The sequence below is a fragment of the Scyliorhinus torazame genome, chromosome 14 (assembly GCF_047496885.1).
Source record: "Scyliorhinus torazame isolate Kashiwa2021f chromosome 14, sScyTor2.1, whole genome shotgun sequence".
Taxonomy (NCBI): Eukaryota; Metazoa; Chordata; class Chondrichthyes; order Carcharhiniformes; family Scyliorhinidae; genus Scyliorhinus; species Scyliorhinus torazame.
The window spans coordinates 159,945,765-159,973,401 of NC_092720.1; the positions used below are offsets into that span (position 1 = coordinate 159,945,765).

Consider the following 27,637-nt stretch of genomic DNA (forward strand, 5'->3'; position numbering starts at 1 on the left):
CACTGCTAAACAGTCCTTTTTCTATTTTCACTGAATCGGTCACTCTGGAGTCAGTTTCCGAGATACAGTCAATTCCCAATCCCAGGAGAGTCACTCCCCAGGTCAGAATCACTCATGTGTCAGTGTTACTACCCAGGCACTCAGCGCTGTGTCTGTCCTTCCTGTGCCCTGTCCTCCTCACCTCTTGTGTCCCCCTCACATGCCCCTCTCATCTCGTGTCCCCCCACCCTTATGCCCCCTGCCCCACTGGTCTCCCTCATCCTCTGTCCCCCCTCCGGCCCCTATGCCCCTCTTGCAGTACCCCACCCCTCTCCTGTGCTCTTTTGTCATGCACCCCCCCCCCCCCCCCTCTCCTCCCTACTCTCTCCCGCTCGCCTGTGCATGGTGACGTCATCACTGCCTTGGATGCTGTAGGTCTCATTCTTCTGATCTGCTGTCAAACACATCCGAGGCTACACATCCCACACTGATGATGTCAGTTTGAAACCCTCCGAGGATGAAGAATGTTATTCCCACACCAAAAATCTCTGTCACACATTTACCAGGAAAGAACTGAGGCAGCAGCTGCAATAAGTGAGGTTTTATTCAGATGGGACAATGACAAGTTTAAATCCCCACCGGAGCTGCTGCTCAAAGTCGCCTCCGTTTCCCCGGTCAGTTTCCCAAACTTCAGGAAACTCCTGTTCCTGCAGAAATATTTGGATTGGCTGTGAGAGACGTCAATCAGAGAGCCCACCCACTCTGCCCATTCTCTCCTCTTCCTCTACCACAGCTGCTTCACTTCCTGTAGGGACTCCAAACCAAGTCAGGAGATGGTGAGTGAAGGAGCAGAATTTAGAAGAATTACATTGCACAATATCCACACTAATGTTCAGGCAGTCTGACTATCCTGTGGGCAACCAGGTGTGGAAATGCCCCTTATGCTGTGTGACAAGATCCAGCTCAGAGACCTGTTTACTCGGTGCTTTGTGCTGAGCTGTGTGTTGGATATTGAGTGTTTATCATCATAGAATTTACAGTGCAGGAGGCCATTCGGCCCATCGAGTCCGCAACGGCTCCTGGAAAGAGCACCCTACCCAAGCCCACATCTCCACCCAATCCCCACAACCCAGTTACCCCATCCAACACTAAGGGCAATTTTGGACACTAAGGGCAATTTAGCATGGCCAATCCACCTAACCTGCACATCTTTGGACTGTGGGAGGAAACCGGAGCGCCCGGAGGAAACCCACGCACACACGGGGAGGATGTGCAGACTCCGCACAGACAGCGAACCAAGCTGGGAATCGAACCTGGGACCCTGGAGCTGTGAAGCAATTGTACTAACCACCATGCTTAGCATTTCCCTTCTGATTTACAGGCTGAGTTTTGTTGATGGCTCATTGCTGAATGTGAGAAGGTGAAGTGTAATTATCTGGAAGGGGCAGAGTGAGGATTCTCACTGATTTCCTATTGTTGAATTGTGTGTGTTCGGTCTTGGTTGTTATCCTGTGGACAGTGAATGGTCAGTTCTGTCTGTGTTTTGGGATCTGGATATTTCCTGACTTTTGGGTGATTTGAACTTTCCCCCTCGTGCCCACACTCTCGTCCGGAAGCGGGTTCAAAACTTGCTTTTGGCCGTGTTTGACGCCAGAGCACTATATCACTGTGTCCAGTTATCAGTGTGAAACACTGACTGAGAAAGACTGGGGAGGGCGGGCACTCAGAAAAGGGACGGTGTGGGTTGGTGTTTCTAATGGGCTTGCGCAGGGGGACAGTTCCTGCGGAGCTGAATCAGGGAGCTGCTGACCTGTAAAGCATCAATCCCAATGGAGAAACGCTGCCGAGAGTATCCATGCAGCACATTCACATACAAACCTCAGCCCCCAGACAAAAAAAATTCAGCCCTTCATCCAGCCCTGGATCGAGGTTGAAAGCTGCCTGGCCAATCGGTCCACCTGCCAGCAGTAAAAGCAGACGGGCCACATCAAATTGTGATCAGTCGGTCCCTTAATGGGATAAATTGGCTGCTTGATTGTTAGCAGACGAGCTTCTGACTCTCACACAATCTGACTCAAACATTGTCCAAGTGCCCAATGACATCAGGACACACGGCCAGCACCTTCTCGAGGTCAGTCTGACTCCTTCCTGAACAATGTAAAAACCTCGTTGTGAAATACATTTGAAGTTAGTCACTGTTGTAATGTAGGAAATGTGGCAGTCAATGTGAGTGGCACAGTGTGTAGCACTGCTGTCTCACAGCTCCAGGGACACGGGTTCAATTCCGGCCTCCGGTGACTGTCTGGTGTTTTCACTTTCTCCCCGTGTGTGTGTGGGTTTCCTCCGGGTGCTCCGGTTTCCTCCCACAGTCCAAAGGTGTGCAGGTTAGGTGGATTGGCTAAATTGCACCTTTGTGCCCAAAAAGGTTAGGTTGGGTACCGGGATAGGGTGTGCTTAAGTAGGGTGTTCTTTCCAAGGGCCGGTGCAAACCCGATGGGCTGAATGGCCTCCTTCTGCACTGTAAATTATATGATTCTATAAATGCTGTGTGCACAGTAAGATCCTGCAAAAAGTAATGGGTTAATGGCCAGATAATTTCTTTTTAAGTGGCGTTGGCTGTGGGATTGTTATGATTCGTCTCAAGACCAATAACTTGTAACTTATACTTGAATTCCCATGGCCGAGTTTTATGTTCCTTCGCCGTTGGGCTTGGTAGATGTGGGGAGGGAACTAAAATTTCTTGAATTGTCTTCCCTCTGGCGCCTGCCCTCCCTCTGGCGCCTGCCCATCACAATCTATGTGCGATTTTATGCTTGACATGCGAGGCCTTACCTGGGCCTTTTCCCCAAATTAGGTCTTTGAGTGGCTTCTCCCCACCAGCCTCAATTTTCAGGCTGGCAGGAGGAGCTCAGGATGTCTGGAAATGAATGGTGTTCAAGCCAAGGGCAGCAAGGTGGGAGAGCCATCCGCTGCCCCATTTTAACATTGGGCACCCACCTGCCAGTAGGATGGAACTTCTCCATCTGCCAGTGGGATGGAACATTTTCAGGGATGGAGAGGGAGGAGTCTGGGATGTTTACAGGTTGATACCATTCAATGAGTATCACTGTGACTTGACCAGTCTGTGGGGCAGCTCTCCTCACTTGGGTCCTTGTCCTCACACTTTGGTTAGAGAAATTTGACTGGGCTGAGATCACCTTAATCTTATTCAGACACAATGTCAAGATTGTCCAGATCTGTCTGATTTTCCTCTCATTGGACTTTGTAGTGATTGTTCATCATTGTTTCCTGAGCCACTTGGGAATCAACCATCTTCTGTGGGACTCAAGTCACATGTAGACCAGTTGCAGAAGATTCTGACCCTGAAGGACAACATTTGATTTTTTTGGACAATCTGAACTTTTCATTTTTTTATTTTGACTTGATTCAGCAAATTTCATTTGTCAAATTAATTTTGATACATTTTTGAGATGAATATCATTAATCTATTTAGGGGAAACTATATGAGCTCATGAGGGAGAAAGGAACAGAAGGATATGCAGACAGGGTGAGGTGAAGAAGGGTGAGAGGAGGCTCGTGTGAAGCATCAATACAAGCATTGAGCAACTGGGCTGAATGGCCTGTGTCTGCTCTGTAATTTGTTTTTGAAAAGATATATGTAATTTCAACCTGCTCTGTAATTCTATGTATGTAACTTTCTGTGGGTGGATTTGAACTCTGCATTGTTAATCCAGCACCATCGCAATTCGGCTCCATACCTGGAGACAAAATGTCTTTAAAGATTTTGAATGAATGAAAATCGCTTATTGTCACAAGTAGGCTTCAAATGAAGTTACTGTGAAAAGCCCCTAGTCGCCACATTCCGGCACCTGTTCGGGGAGGCGGTTACGGGAATTGAACCGTGCTGCTGGCCTGCCTTGGTCTGCTTTCAAAGCCAGCGATTTAGCCCTGTGCTAAACAGCCCCTGCTACCCGAAGGCCTCGACCTTGCTCAAAAACCTGGGCCTGGATTCGATAGTTTTGCCCAGTGCAGTCTGAGTGAGTTGAGTGTATCTGATTTCCCAGGATAAACCAGAACCCTTCAATCAGCTGTACTGAAGAATATTTTCCCCCGCTTCCATCACTTCCTGCCTAGTTTCGGAAAACAAGGAGAATTTCAAGAGCTCAATTGAATTAACATTTCCACTGAGTATTTTTACATTAAACACTTACTCGAAGGATAAATCAGATCTTCAGCAGCAGTATTCGAGCTCATAGCCCATTTTACACTCCGCCCGGTTGTCTTTTCCATTTTCCTCACGGTGACTGGCTCCTCACAGTGATGGAGAAAGTGGGGGTCTGCCCCTGGTCACTATCCAGAGTCCCTGCTGGAAACAGAGGGTGTGTGACAGTCAAGTGAGGAAAAATAAATGACTTGTATCTGATCCCCGCACACAGGAATAGCAGCCTTGTATTCAGTGTGGAAGTCTCTAACTGAGGAGTTAGCCCCTTCAGCAAAGGAGACGGAGTTGGAGGAAATCATGTTTCCTTTTCCTGTTTTACAGAAGGATTGCACCGTACTACACCAGAGAATACAGAGAGGATAGACACCGCAGATAGATCCTCACCATCACCCAAGAAACTGCACAACTGTGGGAAGACATCCAGTCCCTTCACAGCATTGCTCAACACTGAGAAGGTTGGGCAGTGAAGCCATCATCTGGAAATCGGTCAGGTCTGGGAACCTTTGACATTTCATCAGATCTAAAACTATAAAATGGAATGGTGTGGAACCTTCCATCAGAACCAACATTTCCAAAAATTGGGCTGTGGGCGATCAGGCAGGGAAGAAGTGTCAGTGGGCTCCAAGTGTGGCGAGAGCTTCAATCATTCATTGAGCCTCGTCAACCACTGACTCATTCCAATAGGTGAGAGGCTGTTCAAGTGTGGGGTGTGTGAAGAGGATTCCACAGGCTCATAGGATCTCCACACAAGGTGCGCCTGTATCAATCACTGTTAGTACAAGGGCTGTCACATGGATGAGAAGCGATTCAAGTGTGGGTTTTGCAAGAAAGCTTTTGTGACATCTTCAAGCCTCCTGAGACACCAGACAATCCACACAGGAGAGAAACCATTCACGTGTGTGGTGTGTACCAAATCATTCTCGCAGTCATCAACTCTCCGTGTACACCAACGCATTCATACAGGGGATAAACCATTCACATGTGAGGTGTGTGACAAATCATTCTCACAGCGATCGAGTCTTCATTGCCACAAACGCATTCACACAGGGGAGAGGCCGTTCAAGTGTGAGGTGTGTGACAAATCTTTCATGCGGTCATCGCACCTCCTCGATCACCAGAGGTTCCACACAGGGGAGAAACCGTTCACATGTGAGGCGTGTGACAAATCATTCTCAGACTCATCGAGCCTCCGCACACACCAGCGCATTCACACAGGGGAGAAGCCGTTCACATGTGAGGTGTGTGACAAATCATTCTCAGACTCATCGAGCCTCCGCACACACCAGCGCATTCACACAGGTGAGAAACCGTTCACATGTGAGGTGTGTGACAAATCATTCTCATATTCATCAAACTTCTATTACCACAAACGCACTCACTGGGCGAGAACGTTCAAGTGTAATGTGTGAGAAAGCCTTCACACAGTCATCGAAACTCCTCCTCCATCAGAGGATCCACACCGGGGAGAAACCATTCACGTGATGTGGGTGACAAAAAATTCTTTGATTTATCAAACCTCCATTACCACAAACGTGTTCACATGGGAGAGATCGTTCAAGTCTGAGGTGTGTGGGAAACCCTTCAAGCAGTCAGCAAAATTCTTCCACCATCAGAGGATCCACACCAGGAGAAACCATTCCTATATGAGATGTGCAACAAATCATTCGCAAAGTCTCCGTCCCTCCACACACGCACAAACATGTTCACATGGAAATAACTGTCTAAATATGAAGTTTCTTGCATAGCCTTCACAAAGTTTTCGAAGCTCCTCGTCGATTAAACAGTCCACACAATGGTGACTCCATTGAAATATGAGGTGTGTAACACAGAACTCTTACAGTAATCTAAACTCCTACTCCATCAGAGGAACACACAAAGGAGTAACCATTCAAGTGTGAAGTTTGCGATAAAGCTTTCTTCGCATTTTAGATGTAAGATATCTGTGTGAGGAACATAGGAATTAGGAGCAGAATACTCAGCAATCACAGTCTCGGAATATGCCCCCCACTGGGTGGACATGCGGCTTTGTGAGGATAGAGGGCAGCGCCCACTTTGGAGACTGGATGTGGGGATGCTGGCGGACGAAGAGGTTTGCGGGCGGATTAGCAGGGACATCCAGGATTATCTGGAAACACTATACTGGTGAGGTAGCAGCGGCAACGCTCTGGGAGGCTCTGAAGGCAGTTGTCAGAGGGGAGCTCATCTCAATTCGATCCCATAGGGAAAAGAGAGAAAGGGCGGAGAGGGAGAGACTGGTGGAGGAGATACTCCGAGTGGACAGGAGATATGCGGAGGCACCCGAGGCGGGGCTACTGAGGGAGCGGCGGAGTTTGAACTGCTGACCACAGGGAAAGCGGTAGCACAGCTGAGGAAGGCGGGGGGGAGGGGGGGCAGTCTATGAGTATAGGGAGAAAGCGAGTAGAATGCTGGCACACCAACTGCGAAAGCTGGAGGTGGCCAGGGAAATTGGGTGAGTTAAGAATAAGGAGGGTAACATGGTCTTGGATCCGGGGGGGGGGGGCCGTGAACAGAGTCTTTAAGGAGTTCCATAGTAAACTATACGAGCCGGAGCCCCCGACGGGATCGGAAGGGATGAAGCAATTTTTTGACCAGTTGAAGTTTCCAAAGGTAGAAGAGGACCTGGTAGAGGGGCTGCGGGCCCCGATGGAATTGGAGGAGATTGTCAAGGGTATAGAGGGCATGCAATCGGGTAAAGCCTCGGGGCCGGACGGTTACCAGGTAGAATTCGATAAGAAATTTTCGGAAATATTGAGCCCACTCCTGATGAGGACCTTCAATGAGGCTAGAGAGAAAGGAACCCTCCCCCCAACAATGTCACAGGCCTTGATCTCACTCATTCTTAAACGCGGGAAGGACCCGGAACATTGCGGGTCATACAGGCCGATTTCCCTTTTAAACGTGGATGCCAAATTGCTAGCTAAGATTCTGGCCACAAGAATTGAGGATTGAGTCCCAGGGGTGATAGAGGAAGACCAGACTGGGTTTGTTAAAGGCAGACAACTCAATACCAATGTCCGGAGACTTTTGAATATTATTATGATGCCCTCAGAGGGTGGGGAGGCGGAGGTGGTAACAGCAATGGACGCAGAGAAAGCCTTTGACCGGGTGGAGTGGGAGTACCTGTGGGAAACGCTGGGGAGGTTCAGGTTTGGTGAGGGCTTTATTGGCTGGATGAAATTGCTGTACCAGGCGCCTGTAGCAAGTGTATGTACAAACCGGCTGAGGTCGGGGTACTTCGAGCTTCACCGGGGAACGAGGCAGGGGTGTCCCCTCGCCCCTTAACTATTTGCCCTAGCTATAGAACCGTTAGCTATGGCGCTGAGAGCCTCGAGGAACTGGTGGGACGTGTTCGGGGGGGGGGGGGGGGTGTGGAACATTGGGTCTCGCTATACGCGGATGATTTGCTCCTGTACATTTCGGACCCTGTGGAGGGGATGGGGGAGGTTCTGCAGATCCTGAGGGATTTTGGTAGTTTTTCAGGGTACAAACTGAAGATGGGAAAGAGCGAGTTGTTTGTGATCCAGGCCAAGAGGCAGGAGGAGTGACTGAAAGAACTGCTGCTCAGGATGGTAGAGAAAAGTTTTCGTTACTTGGGTATACAGGTGGCCAGGAAATGGGATGCCCTGCACAGGCTCAACCTGACCCGGTTCGTGGAGCAAATGGAAGGGGACTTTAAAAGGTGGGATATGCTCACGCTGTCACTGGCAGGGAGGGTGCAGACCGTGAAAATGACTGTCCTCCCCAGATTTTTGTTTGTCTTTCAGTGCCTCCCCATCTTCATCCCTAAGGCCTTTTTAAAGCGGGTGAGTAGGATCATTTTGGGCTTTGTGTGGGCGAATAAGACCCCGTGAGTAAGGAGATCACTGTTGGAGCACAGTTGGGGGGGTGTGGGGGGAGTGGGTTGGCGCCACCAAACTTTTGCAACTACTACTGGGTGGCGAATGTAGCTATGACGTGAGAGCAGATGGAGGCGGCGTCATGTAAAGGTACTAGTCTGGGAGCTTTGATAATGGCTCCTTTGCCGTTCTCGCCGACCCGTTACTCCACAAGTCCGGTGGTGGTGGCGACACTGCGGATCTGGGGACAGTGGAGGAGGTACAAGAAGGTGTAGGGAGTGTCCGTCTGGACCCCGATATTTAACAACCACTGGTTTGTCTCGGGTTGGATGGATGGTGGCTTCCAGAGTTGGCAGAGGGCAGGCATCAGAAGGATCGGAGATCTGTTCAGAGATGGAAGCTTTCCCAGTTTGAAGGCGCTAGAGGACAAATTTAATCTGCTGCCAGGAAACGCCTTTAAATATCTGCAAGTACGAGCCTTCCTGAAAAAACAGGTAGTGGCCTTTCCGACGCTGCCGCCACTGAGGATACAGGACAGGGTGATCTCCGGCACCTGGGTGGGGGAGGGGAAGGTGTTGGATATCTACCAGGAACTACAGGAGGCGGAGGAAACCCCAGTGGAGGAGCTCATGGGCAAGTGGGAGGAGGAGCTAGGTGAGGAGTTGGAAGCGGGTCTGTGGGCAGAGGTGCTGGGCAGGGTTAATTCCTCCTCATCATGTGCCAGGCTCAGTCTAATTCAATTTAAATGGTCCACCGGGCAACGAGAATGACGGCAATGAGAATGAGCAAGTTTTTTGGGGTGCAAGGGCAGCCCTGGAAACCATGTCCACATGTTTTGGGAAAACCTGGAGCGTAGAGAGTTATGGCAAGGATTCGCGAGGGCAATGTCCAAGGTGCTTAACACACGGGTGGTGCTGAGTCCAGAGCTGGCGATCTTTGGAGTGTCAGAAGACCCAGGAGTTCAGGGGGCAAAAGAGGCTGACGTCTTGGCCTTTGCCTCCCTAGTAGCCCGGAGACGGATTTTATTAATGTGGAGGGACTCGAAGCCCCCGAGTGTAGAGATTTGGGCTAACGAGAAAATAAAGTTTGCCTTAAGAGGGTCTATGCTAGGGTTCTCTCGGAGGTGGCAGCCGTTCATCGATTTTCTCGGGGAAAATTAAAATGTGAGCAGCAGCAGCAATCCGTGGGGTGGTGGTGGTGGTGGGGGGGAGGCTTCATTGGGATGGTGTGGGATGACTGAGTCATGTGGGGTGATGTCTATTTAATTGTTATTGTATATTCTCTTTTTGAATGTTCACTCAAGTTTGTTTTGTTATTGTTACTACGGTTTTATTATGAAAAATTCTGCAAAACCTTTATAAAAATACTTTTTTAAAAAAAGGAATTAGGAGCAGAAATAGGCAATTCGGCTCCTCGCACCTGCACTGCCATTTGTTCAGATCTCTTCCTGGTCTCCAATCCACCTCCATATCTGTTCCCATGTTCCTTTAACCCATTTTTTTTGCTCAGAAATATATCTCTTTGATACCATTTAATGACTCAGATTCCACTGCACTATGGGGCAAGAAGTTCCACAAATTCACCGCCCTCTGCGAGAAGTAGTTCCTTCTTATCGCACTCCGAAATCAAACGCCTCTCAAACTATATATGTGACCTCTCGTTCTAGATTGCCCATAAGGGGGAACCTTTGGGCTACGTTTATTTTATCAATCCGTTTTAGTATTTTGTATACCTCAACCAGATACCCTCTCATCCTTCTAAACTCCAGCAAGTATAAGCCCAAACTGTTTGATCTCTCCTCGTACATCAACCCTTTCATCCCTGGAATCAATCTGATGAATCTCCTCTGAAATGCTTTCAATACCACCACACCCTTCCTCAAATAAGACCAAAACTGGACACAATACTCCAGATGTGGTCTCACTAACACACCATACAATTGCAACAACACTTCTCTACTTTTATACTCCATTCCTTTTGCAATAAACACAAACATTCCATTTGCTTAATTACATGTTGTATTTGCATACCGACTTTTACAATTCATGAACAAGGCACCCAGATCTCTTTGCCCAACCACATTTTGAATCTGCTTTCCATTTAGATAATTTGCCTTTCCATTTTTTCAGCCAAAATGGATAACCACACACTTATCCATAATAAACTCCATCTGCCAAATTTTTGCCCAATCCCCTAGCCTATCTATATCCATCTGTAAAATCTTTATCTATTCACTGCCTGCTTTCCCATCTATTTTAGTATCATCTGCAAATTTTGCTATGTTACACTCTGTCACTGCTTTCAGATCATTTTAATAATAATCTTTATGATTGTCACAAGTAGGCTTACATGAACACTGCAATGAAGTTACTGTGAAAATCTAGTCGCTACATTCCGGCGCCTGTTCAGGTGCACTGAGGGAGAATTCAGAATGTCCAAGGTACCTAACAGCATGTCTTTCGGGACTTGTGGGAGGAAACTGGAGTACCCAGAGGAAATCTAGTTTAAGTCCGAGGACTGACCACCGCATCACCCCACTAGTTACAGTTTTCCAGTCAGAGAAGGATGCATTTATCCTGACCCTTTGCTTTCTGTCAGGCAGCCAATCCTGAATTCAATCTCGCACTCTACCCCCAATCCCCTGTGGCCTCACCTGGATCAGTCTTTTATGCTGCATCTTGTCAAAAGCCTTCTGGAAGTCTGGACATACCACATCCACAGGTTTCCCAAGCAATTTGTCAAGCATCATTTACCCTTCATAAAACCATGCTGACAATGGCGGATTGAGCTTTCTTTCCAAATGTTCAGTCATCTCCTCCTTAATGATTGATTCCAGAAACTTCCCCACCACAGAGGTCAAGATAACCTGTCTATAGTTTCCTGCTTTTTGTCGCTCTTCCTTTCTGAATATGGGGATCACATTAGCGTGTTTCCAATCCACCGGGACTCTTCTAGTATCCAGGGAATTCTGAAATTTCGTATCCAATGCATGCACTATCTCTGCTGCGACCTCCCTTAATACCCTAGGATGCAGGTCATCAGGTCCCGGAGACTTATTTGCCTTTAATCCCATTAGTTTATTCAATACCATCTCCGTGGCGATAGTTATTACACCAGGTTCCCCTGCATTAACTGGAAAATATATATTATCCTCCTACTGTGACGGTAGAGACAAAATATTGGTTCAGTACCTCCGCCGTCTCTATGTTCCCCATTTTACCTCGCCAGTATCGTCCTCGAAAGGGCCAACATTTACTTTAGCTATTCTCTTCCTCTTTATATACTTATAGAAGCTTTTAGTATCAGTATTTATATTTGCTGCTAGTTTCCTCTCATTGTTCATCGTGGCTTTTTTTACTTTTTTCTTTTAGTAGCCTTTTGCTGAACCTTAAAGTTCTCCCAATCCTCCAGCTTACCACTAGTTTTTGCAGTGTGGTATACCCTAGTTTTTGCGTTTATGTCTTCCTTGACATCCTTGTTTAGCCATGGAACATTTTACAATTCCTCTCAGGAATATATTTGAGTTGGAAGGTATTTAATATCTCCCCAAACGTCCACCATTGTTCCTCAACTGTCATACTCTCAATTATTTGTGCCCAGTCTACTTGGGCCATCTCTTTCCTCAGGTCTATATAATTGCCTCTGCCCAAAGCTATCTGTCTTCTCTTGCTCAATCTGAATTTGAAATTCTAGCAAGCTGTGATCCTTCCAAGAGGATCCTGAACAAAAAGGCTATTTTTCAATCCTTCTCATTACATAATATTGAATCTTAAATAGCCTGTTCCCTGGTTGGCTCCATAATATTCCTCATACACTCAGTGAAATCTCCCTCGAGGTCACCCTTGCCAATCTGATTAATATAGTCAATATGCATGTTAAAATCACCCATGATTACCCATTAGTTCTGTCAGAAATCCTTTACACGGCTGTTGGGCCTCCTGGAACATCAGTGAACCCACGTGGGAACGACCTAACCAATTTCTTGCAATTTGTTGTCAGAGTGTGAATCTCTACACAAGCTCAGTGCAAAGGACATTCAGTGGTATTGGGGAACAGAATAAAAAGCAACGTTCACTCACATCAAACAACTAGTGATGACAACGCCAGTGCTGAGGTATTCTGATGTCAATGATGAAGTTGCCCTGCAGTGAGATGCCAGTGAAACTGGACTTGGAACATCCCTCATGCAGCAAGGACAACCAGTTGTGTTTGTATCCAGAGTATTAACACAAACTGAACAATGCTATGTCGTTTCAGAAAGGGTTCCTGGATATTGTTTTTGTGAATATTTCAATCAGTACCTTTTTGGGTAGAGTCTGACCACAATCCACTTTGAAGCATCTTTCTAAAAGCGCTTCTATCTGCTCCAAAGAATTTACAGAGGATTTATTAATTTGCAGAGATAACATTTGGAAGTGAAAACGTCAACATTTTAAAGATCAATGGTGAGATTCTCTGGCCTCTCCACAGCGTGTTTCTCGGTGGTGGCCGGCAGTGGGATCTTCTGGTCTTGCCGCTGTCAATGGAATTTCTCATTGAATTCACCCCACGCCAGGAAACCTGTAGCAGGGGTGCGCCATCAGCAGCACTGGAAAATCCAACCAGTGCAAACAGCTGGAAGATCTCTCCCTATATTTGCAATGTGTGTAGGTACAGACAAAATTGTCGCAGATAAAAAGAACAGTTTTTTTATTCAAATGCGTTCATTTTCTTTCTGGATTATTTGTGTGGAGTAACTTGTAAACAAAAAAGGGGGATGTTTGGTTGAACCACTTTGTACACTCGATCCCATATTCATGTGATCTCTGATATCATCATATAGGTAGTAATCATTTTACATACCAGAAGGAACATTGTTTAAAATTCATATTGCTCCAAATATCTCTGGAGTAACACGAGTTTCCTGAAGTTTGGGAAACTGACTGGCGAAACGGAGGTGACTTTGAGCAGCAGATCAGGTGGGAATTAAACTTGTCCCATTTGAATAAAACCTCATTTATTGCAGCTGCTGTCTCAGTTTGACAGTATTGTGGTAGAATTGCTTTGATAGAATCCATGTGTGAGTTACCATCGATGGGAGAGCTGCAACAAACAAACAATGCCTGCCGACCCAATGGTATTCTAGCTGAGGGCCTCAAAGCTGGTGGACTTCTGCTCACATCAAAACACCATGAGTTCATCCTACAATTTGGGAGGAAAGATAATTCCCCTCAACTTCAGGAATGTGACAACTGTAACTATCTTCAAGGAGGGAAATAAATCATGCTGTGGAAATGTTTGAGGTATTTCCCTCTTGTCCAGAGCAGAGAAAATCATGACACACATTCATGAATCACCGACTTCCTGTGGCTGAGGAAACCTTCCCAGAGTCACAATGACATCCCTCTTTCTTTGTCCTGGTGTTAATTTTTCTCTTTTACAATTTTGTGAAATGCTCTGGGATGTTTGACTGTATTAAAATGTTCTGTGAATACAAGCTGTTATCCTCTCACATTCCCTCCATGCGCAAGGTGCTGTCCTGGAGTACAGACTGTGGACAGTGACTGTCCCCTAGTGCTCTGTTCAAGTGGCCATTCAGCATGTGTAGACTATACAGTGAATGTTGAGAGACAACGGAGAATGTCACAGCCGAGACACATCCTGCCCTCCCCCTGACCTTCCAGCCAAAGTCACTGATGAGGAACAAGATTCCCGTCTGATTCTCCCCCATAAGCCTGAGATGCTGAGACCAATGGAGGTCCCTCCAATTCTACCCCAGGAATAGATCATCTCCTGTTGCTTGTGCTTGTAGATCCGAAGCTGAAGTCTTTCTGCGTATCTGATGCCACCTTGGCCTGATTGAGAGTCAGTGAGTGGTGTGTGCCGTGTTCTTATAATGATACAAGTCCCTCAGCGTATTTTCTGTAAGGGACACCAGGTGCTAATCATGCATAGGGGATTGTTTAACACACATTGGAGGTTCATTTATTCAGTTAACCATGTGATAACATTCTCTTACATAGTTGTATAGTTTGGAGACTTTAGGAGCTGCGTTCTCAGCTCTACTGCTTACAGCAAAATTGAAAGTAAAACTGAAACACACAATATACCTTCTAGTGATTATATGGATACATGTTCATCCTCTTAAAGACATACAATAACACCCCCCTTTCTCTTTTAAAGATGTTTTATCCTCCTTCCAGATATGTTTTTTACAATGCATCTTCTTGTTTAGTCATCATTACATAATTGGATAGAACCAATGTTTCTATGAGTCTCGAAAGAGTATAGGTTGTACACCCAGATTTTGTGATAATCGTGTCTGGAGGCCTGTCTAGTTTCTCAACATGAACTCTATGGCTGTCATTCTTGAATGTTCATGGTTGTATTTGAGATTTTGTCCTAGATTCAATCGGACTGCATGATGCTTGAGGAGATGGAATGGATTTGATTAGCCCTCAGTTGCATCTCACTATTGCACTGGTGTGTGCAATGACTTCATAGGACTTCATAGGTTCTGAAGAAATCCCTGTCATTTTGGTTGGTTGCCATGTACCTTCTGTGGGATCATGGTTCAAAACTTCTTGTCCCAAGTGTAAACTTGGCAATTTTCTGCCTGCATTTTATTGTTTACATTGAAGCTTCTCTCTAGTTTCTCAGAGAGTAGAATTGGTAAGTAGGTGTTCGGGAGAATTTGTAATAGGTATCTCTCACGTGGGGTATCTGTCCTCTTAATTACGACTCAGCTACAAAGACTCAGACTCAATTGGAGTTGACATCAAGACACTTATTTAAGCTTGTACCAACATGTGTGGGGAGAAACAGAGAGGCAGTCTCAAGGTAACTCTCATTATGCACATTATTGCATAGTTTATATACATTTCAAAAAGCTTGCTGTTCTTATCAATCAGTGTTAGACATTAATCATCAGAACATACCATAGAATCTACAGTGCAGAAGGAGGCCATTCAGCCCATCGAGTCTGCACAGCCAGTGACCCAAGCCGGGAATCAAACCTGGAACCCTGGAGCTGTGAAGCAACTGTGCTGCCATGCTGCCCACTCATGACTCACTTATTCTCTTTCTCCAACCACAGAGACACATTTGTTCCAAATCTCTTGAACGGTTTTCAGAGTAACGGCCAGTCCACCTGTTTCTGCCATTTATCCCTGTGTTTGGTACTTATCTTGCTCAACTGACCTTATATCTCATGTCCGTTGCTATGGTACCATGGGTTGCATTCTGCTTCAACTCTCAGTTCCTAATCTTTTGTCTCCTGCAATGTCCTTGCTCCTTTTCTAGCCCCTGGCTTTCTGCTCCTCCCTGTACTGTGTCAATAGTTTCTTGGTCAAGTCATACTAATACTTGTCCATAGCTGCAATAAGTATGTTAACTCATTTTGTTAGCTTTCATATTATTAATGCTTTGCTTAATATATTGTAGCTTATTTACCACTAATTTCATTTCCCCTCTTTAGTAAGTAAATTGGTACACATCGGTCTGCCAGACATGCGCTCTTCCAGTGATGGAATAGTAGCACTTAAAGTTGTCACTCTGAGGTGTAACAGAAAATGTGTAGATCTTGCTCGATATGTGTATATTTCAGAACAGAGATTTCATCATGTGAATTGTTCATTCAGCTAGACTGTTCAATCTCGGGTAATGAGGACAAGTAGCAATGTGATCCATGTTCCACTTCTCCCACATTTCCTGAAATGGCATACCAATACATTTTTCAGATCTTTATCCAAAATGATCACTCTAGCTACGTCAAATAAACTGAAAATAGCATTTGAGTGCGCACATGACATAGTGTAATTGTCAAAGAATGGGGTGCTTCGGAAAGTAATCAAGTGGGACTGGAATTTATCACTTGGAAATTTAAGATTTAACTTCTAATGTGGGCATTTTGTGAGGACAATATTTCAAAGCTGTGTTTAAACATTGTGGATCAAGGAATTACTGTAAATGATCCATCTTTCTCTAGGACAGGTGTTCGAGCTGCATCAGTATATGTGCGCTTGTACTTTTCCTTTCACTCCACTATTTTCCAGTGTATCCAGTTCAACCTTCAATATGTCATAGATATGAATGCTGCGCTTACATGGCGGATCAATTGATGGATTTGCATTCTTCTGCAAGTGTCGTGTTGTACTCTGTGGAAACTCACATTTGTTGAAACATTCTTGATATTTCTATGTTCATGAATTGAGGTGATAGAAATAATTGCAAGGGTTGATTTGCCTCGTGACACCTGACTGACTCCTTAGACTGTTACCAATGTGGGATCTTGACATGCTCATAGACCTGCAATTGCTGGTCCATTTGTTCCCATGATTTAAATTATCTGTAACGCCCAGGAGGATGACTGCACTTACACTCCAGCACTATGAATCCTACATATGGAATTACCATGTGTTGAACGTTTCATTGTAGCAGTTTCCACCATGACGTTCCATGGAAATGGATACATGCCTTTTAAAATTTGCACAGGTAGTATGTTGGACTTGCCCGTGTCTCTGTCTCCCAAATTATTACACCTCACCACCTCATATTCAGTAATGACCCATCAACAAAACTCAGCCTGTAAATCAGAAGGGAAATGCTTCCAATAAACACACACAATATTCAACACACAGCTCCAATTAAACAAAAAGTGCTGGACAATCTCCGCAGGGATGACAGCATCTGTGGAGAGAGAAAGTTGCTAACGTTTATAATCTGAATGACTCTTTGTCGTGGAGTGAATTGAGGGCCAGCGATAGGTGGAGACTGACAAAGATGTCACAGAGAAAAAGGCAAAAGGTAGTGATAACGAGGATGAGCGAAAAACAGATGGATGGAATAAATGAGAATGAATTGCTGGAAATAAAATGGGTGAAGGTGGAGGAGAGCGTACATAGTGAGAAGTTGTTGAACTCAATGTTAAGACTACATGTGTCTGATCGGAAGATGAGGTGCTGTTTCTCCAGTTTGCGTTGGGCTTCAGCAGGCCAAGGATGGACATGCCAACAGGACGGTGAGTTGAAATGGCAAGCGACAGGAAGGTCTGGGGCCTGCTTGCAGATGGACCAAAGGTGTTCTGCAAAGCGATCATCTGGTCTCTGTTTAGACTCCAATGTAGAGTATTTTAAAAAATAATTTAAAGTACTCAATTAAGGGGCAATTTAGAGTGTCCAAACCACTTAGCTTACATCTTTGCGTTGTTGGGGTGAGACCCACACAAACATGGGGAGAAAGTGCAATCTCCACATGGACAGTGACCTGGGACCAGCATCGATCGCGGGTCCTCAGCGCCTCAGGCAGCAGTACTAACCATTGCACCACCTTGCTATCCTCTCCAATGTAGAGTAGACCGCATTGGGAGCAGCGAATGAAATAGACCAGATTGGAGGAGGTACACGTGAAGCGCTGCCTCAACTGAAAAGAGTATTTAAGCCTTTGGGTAGTGGGCAGGGCGGCTGCACCAAACACCTATAATACAAGATATCTGAAATTCCTACGTTCCTCACACCTTCCCCCTCCCCTTAAAAAAATGAACCAGCAATATAAAAAGATGGCTTCATTTTCCAAAGCCTTTCAACTCTAAAATGTATCATTACTGAACACTACTAATACTCTATAAGATACAAATCATACTACATTTTAACATGCAAACATAAACATGAGTAGATTCCATTTCCGTCTTTCTTTTCCACCTTCAAACATTCAGTCTTCTCACACTTCAAAGTTGTGATAAAACATCTGTGATGTACCATTAATCCATTGTTATTAGACGATGAGAGCGAGAGAACATAGGCTTTATTACACAAGAACTTGCCTGCCTGAGATCGCTGTAACAACTGAGCGCCGCCCCCAGGTGGCCGCTCTATATACCATCCGGGGTAGCGGAGCCAGAGGCAGAGCCCACCAAGGTTCCAGTACACTACATGGAAAAGGGATTCAATTACAGTACTCTACAGACAACTTATTCTGGTCAATACATTCATAGAATTTACAGTGCAGAAGGAGGCCATTTGGCCCATCGAGTCTGCACTGGCTCTTGGAAAGAGCATCCTACCCAAGGACAAGACCTCCACCCTATCCCCATAACCCAGTAACCCCACCCAACATTAAGGGCAATTTTGGACACTAAGGGCAATTTATCATGGCTAATCCACCTAACCTGCACATCTTTGGACTGTGGGAGGAAACCGGTGCACCCGGAGGAAACCCACGCACACACGGGGAGGATGTGCAGACTCCGCACAGACAGTGACCCAAGCCGGAATCGAACCTGGGACCCTGGAGCTGTGAAGCAATTGTGCGATCCACAATGCTACCGTACTGCAATTCTGCAATCACGTTTTCGTTTCCTGCTACATGTATAATTATTAAGTTTTGTGGTTGTAGCAATAAACTCCATCTACATTTCAATCCTTAAACTTATTCAAAAACTTCAATATATTATGGTCTGTATATAGAAATATCTCTGATGAATTGTTAGCAACATGAACGTCAAACTGTTGTAACAGCCAATATCAAACCCAATGTCTCCTTCTCGATAGTCAAATATTTATTTTCATGAATATTTAGATTCCGAGAAAAATAACCGACAGGCCATTCATTCTATTCTTTCATTATCTTCATGCAACAGTGCAGCACCAACGCCCACATGACTCACATCAATTGGCACCTCAAATTGCTTGGCTTAATGATGTTGTCAACACTGTTGGGGTGGTGAACCCAATTTTCAGATTTTCAAATGCCGCCTGATATTCCAACATCCAATGAAATTTCAGAAGCTCAGTCTGGAGCAACCACACTTGCTAACATTTGGTGAGTTTCCAGTAGAAACCACTCGTGCACGGTGTAAGGGCCCTTCCAGTTGATTCCCTGCTTTTGCATTTCTTTTATTTTGCCGTTATCATTTTTGATCCATGGATGTTTAATGGACATATACCTTAAGTTGAGCAGAGGAAGTGAGGAACTCAAAAGTTACAAAATAGTACACTCTGCTAATTTTCAAACTGCAGAACTCACAGTTTTTGACACCTAAGAGGTCGGAGGGTCTCTATTCAATTTGGTCTGGGCTACTTTGACTGGCAGTCTCCCCAGCACTGCTCCTCCTCCCACCCCCCCCTCCCCCCTTGCGGGTTCATAGGAAAGATTTTGCTCTTACTCAGGTTATGCATGTGGCCTGAGAATGCTCTGAACACTTTCATGAGTTTCATTATCCCTTCCATGTTGTCTAGGGGCTTTGAGATATCAAGGAGCAGGTAATCTGCAGAGCGTGAAACTCTGTGCTCTCTGTACCCCCTCTGGATACCTCTCCACCCTTTTCCGTTCTGAGGGTGTTAGCAGCAATACTCCCCTAACCACTGCATCCTCAAATATTTCTACCATCAGCGGTGCCAACCAATCCTTGAATGTTTTATTAAATTCCACCGGGAATCCATCCGGCCCCTTACCCGAGCTGCCTACACTTCTTCCACTCCCATTGATTGCTCCAATCTCGCCCTCTCCACCTCCTGGCACTCCAGTCGCTCCACAAATTCCCTCATATCCAACACATCCTCCGGCAACTCCCGACTTATACAAGTCCCTATAAAAGTCTAAAAACACCTTATTTAACTGCTCCGGCATCACTACCATCCCCAATCCGCACAATGTCCCTCACTGCCACCTGCCGACGGAGCTGGCCCACCTACAATCGACTGGCCTGCTCACCATATCGATCCACCTCACTCGCCTCAGCTGCTGGGCCGCCCTCCCCGTGGATAGAAGATCGAACTTCGCCTGCAACACCGTCCTTCTCACCAAAGGTCCCGGCTCTGGGTCCTCCGCGCATCTCCCCTCTACCTCCAAAATCTCCTCTAGCAACCCCTGCTGCTCCTCTTCTGCCTCCCTATCCACCTTTGCCTTGAATGAAATCAGTTTTGCAGGCTTTCCGGCCATTTTGTAATACAACTGAGTGGCTGGATAGGGCTCTGAAGAGCCAACCAGATTGCTGGGATCTGGGGTCATCTGTATGTCAGACCAGGTAAGGGTGGCAGTTTTGTGTGTCCCGCTCTCTCTCCCATGCCCCTTTATGGGGTGCCCTCACTCTCCTGTATCTCCCCTGTGCATGTGCTGACCCCACCACCTCATGTCATCGCTTTCTTGGATACTGTGGGTCTTTCTCTTCTGATCTGCTGTCAGATATATCTAAGTCACCCCCCCCCCCCCCCACTGCTGTTGTCAATTTGAAAGCTCCTCAGGATAAAGAATGTTATTCCCACACTAGAAATCTCTGTCAGATGTTTACCAGGGGAACTGAGATAGCAGCTGCAATAAGTGAGGTTTTATTCAGATGGGACAATGACAAGTTTAAATCCCCACCTGAGCTGCTGCTCAAAGTCGCCTCCGTTTCCCCGGTCAGTTTCCCAAACTTCAGGAAACTCCTGTTCCTGCAGAAATATTTGGATTGTCTGTGAGAGACGTCAATCAGAGAGCCCACCCACTCTGCCCATTCTCTCCTCTTCCTCTACCACAGCTGCTTCACTTCCTGTAGGGACTCCAAACCAAGTCAGGAGATGGTGAGTGAAGGAGCAGAATTTAGAAGAATTACATTGCACAATATCCACACTAATGTTCAGGCAGTCTGACTATCCTGTGGGCAATCAGGTGTGCAAATGCCCCTTATGCTGTGTGACAAGATCCAGCTCAGAGACCTGTTTACTCGGTGCTTTGTGCTGAGCTGTTTGAGTGGCTGTGTGTTGGACAATTGAGTGTTTATTGGAAGCATTTCCCTTCTGATTTACAGGCTGAGTTTTGTTGATGAATCATTGCTGAATGTGAGAAGGTGAAGTGTAATTATCTGCGAGGGGCAGAGACACATTTATTGAAATTTCTTCAAATATTTTACCTGAAGGCCTCATCCTTTCCCAAAATTCTGGTCGCCACACTACCAGAAGGATGTGGAGGCTTTAGAGAGGGTGCAGAAGAGATTTACCAGAATGTTGCCTGGTATGGAGGGCATTAGCTATGAGGAGCGGTTGAATAAACTCGGTTTGTTCTCACTGGAACGACGGAGGTTGAGGGGCGACCTGATAGAGGTCTACAAAGTTATGAGGGGCATAGACAGAGTGGATAGTCAGAGGCTTTTCCCCAGGGTAGAGGGGTCAATTACTAGGGGGCATAGGTTTAAGGTGAGAGGGGCAAGGTTTAGAGTAGATGTACGAGGCAAGTTTTTTACGCAGAGGGTAGTGGGTGCCTGGAACTCGCTATCGGAGGAGGTGGTGGAAGCAGGGACGATCGTGACATTTAAGGGGCATCTTGACAAATACATGAATAGGATGGGAATAGAGGGATACGGACCCAGGAAGTGTAGAAGATTGTAGTTTAGTCGGGCAGCATGGTCGGCACGGGCTTGGAGGGCCGAAGGGCCTGTTCCTGTGCTGTACATTTCTTTGTTCTTTGTTCAAAAGCCTGATTTTGGATTTAATAGTTTTTGCCCATTGCTGTGTCTGAGAGCTGAATTTGGGATGTGCAGTCTTAGTGAGTGCAGTGTGTCTAATTTCCCAGGATAACCCCTTCAATCGGCTACACTGAAGCAATATTTTCCTTAGATCCTAGCACTTCCTGTCCAATGTGTTTTCTTCAAATAATTTGGGAGATGTTGGAACAAACAAAATCTCCGATGAATTAATATTTCTTCTGAGTATTTTTGTATATTTAAAAAAATATTTTTATTCTCCTTTTTCACATTTTCTCCCAGATTTACACCCAACAATCAGTAACGAATGCAATGTCAATCCCCACATCAATAACAACGATCCCATCCTCCCACCAAACCCCCAAACATTAGTCCGCATGTTAACATTGTAATTGGCCAGGGTTTAGAGAACACCAAAGTATGTCATGGAGTTCACCTGACCCACAACGTTTAATAGATTTTGGCGATGGGGAGCACAAGGGCCCACTTTCCAGGTGTTATGCAACAGAGACCTTAAGTATTTTTGAACAAAACAATGTTTATTCTATGAATCCAGTTAACATTTTATAAACACAGTAAACAGTTTATCAACTACCAACACAAATAGTCCCCAAAGATACAGTACTCTAGTCTATAGGTAACCCTTAATAACTTTCCGAACAACATCCATAAGTCAAGTACCCTTTTTAACAAAGACAGCAGCTTTGAATTCTCTACAGAAAGCAGTTATCACTTTTAAATTATCAAGTGATCTGAAGACATTCTTTAGCATGCAGAGAGAGAGATCAAAATACACCTGCTTTGTTTGAATGCAGCTTCCAACTGAAAACGAAACCATAAACTCAGCTACAAAACAGCTTCCAGCTCAAAACAAATGTAAAAGCCAGAAACACAGCTCAGCTTCACCCACACAATGACATCACTGCAGCTATTTGATAAACACACTTCTTAAAGGGACCCTCACATGACAACATAAACAAATGACATAAAGGAATCCGGAATCACCCATAGTCACCATTAACACGTACAGCCCCCCCCCCCCCCCCACCCCGCAATGTTCGATGTAATCCAATTCTCAAAAGTACACAATGAATAACGCCCATGAATTGTAGAACCGCTCCATCCTTCCCCTCAGTTCAAATTTGACCTTCTCAAGAGTCAGTAATTCCAGCAGGTACGCCGCACCCCCCTCCCCCTGCCACACCAGGGCACAGAGTGGAGAGGTTGATCTCCACCCTAACAGGACTCACCTTCGGGCGATCAACATTGCGAAGGCTACAACATATGCCTCCGCACCCATTTCCAACCCCGGCTGGTCCGACACCCCAAATATGGCCTCCGAAGGGGCCGGGTTCAGTTTCACATGCATCACTTTAGAGATTACCCTAAAAAACACCTTGCAATAATCCTCCAGCTTTGGACAGGACCAAAACATATGAACGTGGTTTGCGGTGGCCACACCTCCTCCCGCAACGGAGTATTTTTATATTAAACACATACTCTAAGGGTAAAACTGGTCATTGTCAGCACAACACAAGGTTATAGTGCATTGATAGCTCGTTTTACATTCCACTCGACTGTCATCGTCCTCACGGTGCCTGGGAAAGTGAGGTTCGGGTGGAGGAAAGAAAGTAGCCACGCTGTCTGCTCCTGGTCACTATCCAGTGTCCCTGCTGAAAACAGTCAAGCAAAGAAAAATAAAAAAACTTGCATTTGCCCCCCCCCCCCCTGCCCCCCCCCCCACCCTCCCCAAACACAGACTGACACTCACGGTGGAACAGTCTCTAACTGAGGAATCAGCAAAGGAGGAGAGGGAGTTAGAGGAAATCATGTTTCCTTTTCCTGTTTTACAGAAGATTTGTACTGTACTGTCCAGAGCATACAGAGAGGATAGGCACCACAGATAGATCCAGACCATCACCCAAGGAACAACTGCATATCCAGTCATGTCACGGCATTGCTCAACATAGAAGGTTGGAAGTAAAACCATCACCTGGAAATTGGTCAAGTCAGGGGAGCTTTGATACATTATCACATCCGAAACTGGTCAGTGGTGTGGAACCTGTTGCTGATCTGCCAGGGTGAGGCTGTGAAGAAGTGTGAGTGGGCTTCTTGTGTGGTGAGAGCTTCGATCATTCATTGAGCCTCGTGAAGCACTGATTCATTCCTACAGGTGAGAACTGTTCAAGTGTGAGCTGCGTTGGGGACAGGATCATAAGAGGTGTGTGATAAATAATTTTTGCTGTCATCGACCTTCCATCAACACCTGCGTCTTCACACAGGGGAGAAACCCTTCACGTGCAAAATGTGTGACAAATCAGTTTTGTTGTCATCGACGCTCCGTAAACATCAACGCCTTTACACAGGTGAAAAACCCTTCAAGTGTGAGGTGTGTGACAAATCATTCTCATGGCCATCATGCCTGAGTCAACACCAACGCATTCACACAGGGGAGAAACCATTCCCATGCAAAATGTGTGACAAATCATTCTCAAAGTCTTCGGCCCTCCGTGAACACCAACGTATTCACACACGTGAGAAACCCTTCACGTGCCAGGTGTGTGACAGATCATTCACACAGTCATCGACCCTCCATAAACACCGACGCACTCACACGGGAGAGAAACCCATTCTATGCAAGGTATGTGACAAAATATTCTTGGACTCATTGGCTTCTTGCGTACACCGTCATGTTCACATAGGTGGTATGTGACAAATCATTCCGAGTCACCTTCCCACTGCACGTAGCAACACATTCACACAGGAGACAAACCTGTGCAAGGTGTGCGACAAATCATTCTTTGTGTCATCAACCCTCCATCACCACCACCGTGTCCACACAGGAGAGAAAAGGTATGTGACCAGTTATTCTCGGACTCATTGGCTTCCACGTACACCAACATATTCACGTGTACGGTATGTGCTAAATCATTCCCTGAGTCACCTTCCCTCTGCACAAAGCAACATATTCACACAGGAGACAAACCATTCAAATGTGACGTGTGCGACAAATCATTCTCATGGTCATCAGACCTGCACAAACACCAGCACATTCATAATACGGCTCACCTGCTTCCCTTTCCCTGAGAGTTGTCTGTGTTGTTTACCCTCCAGTGCTCACACAGGTGATCTGTCCTTCCAAAACACTCTGTTTCAGCAGTGATTTTTCTCTAAACTCTCCCACCATCAGTCCAACCGTTTCAAGGTCATTTTAACCTTTGACCAGATCGCCAAACATCACCAAAAGACAGCAAAATGTTAGAATCTCCTACTTATGCAAAAGTTTCCAAGAGAGCAATATCTGAAAATTAAATATATATATATATATATATATGTAAAAAAAATGTAGTCATTTAAAAAAAATAAATTTAGAATACCCAATTCGTTTTTTCCAATTAAGGGGCAATTTAGTGTGGCCAATCCACCTACCCTGCATATCTTTGGGTTGTGGGGATGAAACCCACACAAACATGGGGAGAATGTGCAAACTCCACACAGACAGTGACCCAGAGCCAGGATCAAACCTGGGACCTCGCTGCCATGAGGCAGCAGTGCTAACCACTGGGCCATCGAGCTGCCGTGAATCGTACCTTTTGAGCTGAAAATACAGAAAGATCACATTGTGTTTATTTACTAATTTCATGAGGTGTTGTAAAATGCAGTGGAGATGGCTCTAACTTTGTCGTAAGATTGATCTCTAATCAGAAGTCCCCCTGGGTGCAGACTGAAAACTGTCTCCAGCAGTCGGAAAATGTGTCACAAGACAGCACAGCAAAGTCTGGACCATGAATTCTTCTTCATTTTCATTCTTTCGTTAGGTAAAGCTGGCCCGTAACACCCAGGAGCGTTCGTTGACTGGAGGGCAGATTCCATACACCAAGGAGTTGACGGAACAGGAGGAGTTCACGAGGAAACTGTTTGGCCTCCCCAACCCCACAATAACCAATGGCGGATCAGATATGGTGATGAGCGAAGGTGATGTCAGCAGCTGAGTGTTTAAACCATCAGGAGGAGAGTTAATTTATGTGACAAAAGATAGTAATTATGATTTTCTTCCTGACAGATACACAGGTCTCTGTGAACACATCAGATGGTGATAGAGGAGAGTTGACAGCAGTGTCCGAGATTCCTGAAAGGGCTGATGAGGAGGGGACGGAGGTGAATACCTCACAGCAATGTGGCATGGCAGCTGCAGTGGAGGAGGGAGAGAAGTGTCAGGAGGGTAAGATGTCTGAATTGGAGGGCAGTGTTGGTGAGTTAAAGTTAAATAATGTGGCTTGTGTGAAGGAGGAGCCCTGTGATGCTCTGGCTGCTGTGATGGAGGGGGGGCGCTTGGAAACCTCCGTAGGTGAGGAACCTGTAGCTTTAAGAGCAGAAGCTCCACTGTCGCCACGAGCACACGGACAACATCAGGCCCATGGTGCTGGTGAAGAAAATGAAGATGATCTGAAACCTCTTGTGCCCTTACTTCAGGAACAGGTTGAAAGTACAGAGAGTTATCAGGCCACTTGTAACTTGCCTCGGCAAACTTTGACTGAATTTAAGACGCACATTAGCCAGAATCTGCAAAAAGACAATGAAGTTCTTCAGCATCATCTACAAAGAAACAATGAAATTCTTCAGCAACATCTACACAGAAACAATGAAATTCTTCAGCAACATCTACAAAGAAACAATGAGATTCTTCAGCATCATCTACACAGAAACAATGAAATTCTTCAGCAGCATCTACAAAAAAACAATGAGCTTCTTCAGCAGAATGAGATTCTTTGTCACCTTCTGCAATGAAACAATTAAACTTTGAATGAAACGAGGCAGATTCTGTCTCAGAATGGTACATTCTGGCCAGCAGCAGCCCAGTGCAGAGACATCTGCTCTTGGACATGCCTGTGGTACAGGACAGGTCACATCATGGGGATGGGGCAGACACAGAAAGTACTAGGGTTTCATACCTCCAACACTGCTTCCTCGATCTCATTAACTCCCCCTCCTGAGGGACATTTTTCTGTCTGGATTTTTGCCATTGCAGAGAGGACATTGTGAGGACAATGGCGGAAGAAGCCTGAATCTGTGAGTCCTGTCCCGCACGAATGTGCTGGGTTGGGATTTACAGAGACAACTGTACAAAGAAATCAGCAGCTGCCTCCATTCATGTGGTTCTGAGTGAGATATGTTTGAAAAGCACTTCTGTAGGTTTGACTCAATAGCAGCAGGTCCGAACTCTTATGGATTTGTTTCGATAGATAGGGTAACCTTTTTTAGAGGATATGGTCCCCAGACATCTTTGTGGGAGGTAAGCGGCCCTTTGATATTACTGAAAGTAGAAATGAATGTGCATGAAAATTGCAAAAACACATTAGAACTGAGATCTCAAAGAGCTGTCAAAAACAATTGTCAGAAGTATCAAAATAAACTGTCAATAGGAGCTGTCAAATTATCCAGACATTTACACCTCCTGTCTTTAACTCCGAAGAAATTATTGCCTTTTATGCAGTCTGTTGACATCAGTGATTGACTTGACACACTTAACAACCATCCATTGTCACAATAGGGTGCCTGCCATATCGAGTGACAGCTCCAAGTGGTTATGGGCACTTGAAGTGGGACTATGAATTTCAGTGCTTTTCTTTCAGCCAGAATTATGCAATTGAATCAAATGTTTGTGATCAAGAATGTATATGTACCAATTGGGTTTTATTTTAAATAAATCAATGGTTTTAAAGAATCAAATCTGCAACAGTCACTTTGAACTTCATTTTATTTAACTTCAGCATGGGCCCTGAGGTCTGCCTACTGTGGACAATCGGTGAGCTTGGATGGGTGGTGGCAGGGTAATGGTTAGGAGGCATTGGCTGGTTTGAATAAGCACAGTTGGCATAAAGAGGCTATAAAGGCCATGTGGAATTGGTGGGGAACACAGGTTGACATGGAAGGGATGAGGGGCCATATGGCGGGGGATGGGGCATCAGTTGGCACAGATGGGACATGGTTAACATGGTGTGTGAGGGGTTACGGCTATTTTATGTTTCTCTGTTTTTTAATCACCTATACAGTGCCGGTTGTCCAAGACAGGAATTCCATAGCCCAACCCACCCCTCACCCAGCATCCTTCTCACTTATTCCAGGTCAATTGGGCCATCTTCC

General features: G+C 45.7%; 3 protein-coding genes across 5 annotated transcripts in view; 2 read left to right on the forward strand and 1 right to left on the reverse strand.

Moving 5' to 3' along the window:
* Positions 1 to 27,637, reverse strand: part of LOC140390122 (uncharacterized) — a 136,650-nt gene that overhangs the window by 15,513 nt on the left and 93,500 nt on the right. The window lies entirely within an intron of this gene.
* LOC140390124 (uncharacterized) lies at positions 652 to 12,756 on the forward strand. Of its 3 annotated transcripts, XR_011934562.1 has the most exons (3): positions 826 to 1,399; positions 4,523 to 6,017; positions 12,058 to 12,756. XR_011934562.1 is itself a non-coding variant. In XM_072475052.1 (2 exons), exon 2 carries the CDS (start codon positions 4,993 to 4,995, stop codon positions 5,608 to 5,610), a length of 618 nt encoding a protein of 205 aa, XP_072331153.1. In that variant the 5' UTR covers positions 652 to 815; positions 4,523 to 4,992; the 3' UTR covers positions 5,611 to 12,756. The 3 variants fall into 3 exon arrangements, 2 of the variants coding, with proteins under 2 accessions (XP_072331153.1, XP_072331152.1); XM_072475052.1 differs by lacking the exon at positions 826 to 1,399 and adding an exon at positions 652 to 815 and having other exon boundaries at positions 4,523 to 12,756; XM_072475051.1 differs by having other exon boundaries at positions 4,523 to 12,756.
* LOC140390120 (uncharacterized) lies at positions 20,346 to 27,223 on the forward strand. The gene is made up of 4 exons (XM_072475045.1): positions 20,346 to 20,594; positions 23,347 to 24,134; positions 25,312 to 25,468; positions 25,557 to 27,223. The coding sequence occupies exons 2-4, from the start codon at positions 23,799 to 23,801 to the stop codon at positions 26,279 to 26,281; spliced, it is 1,218 nt and encodes a 405-aa protein (XP_072331146.1). The 5' UTR covers positions 20,346 to 20,594; positions 23,347 to 23,798; the 3' UTR covers positions 26,282 to 27,223.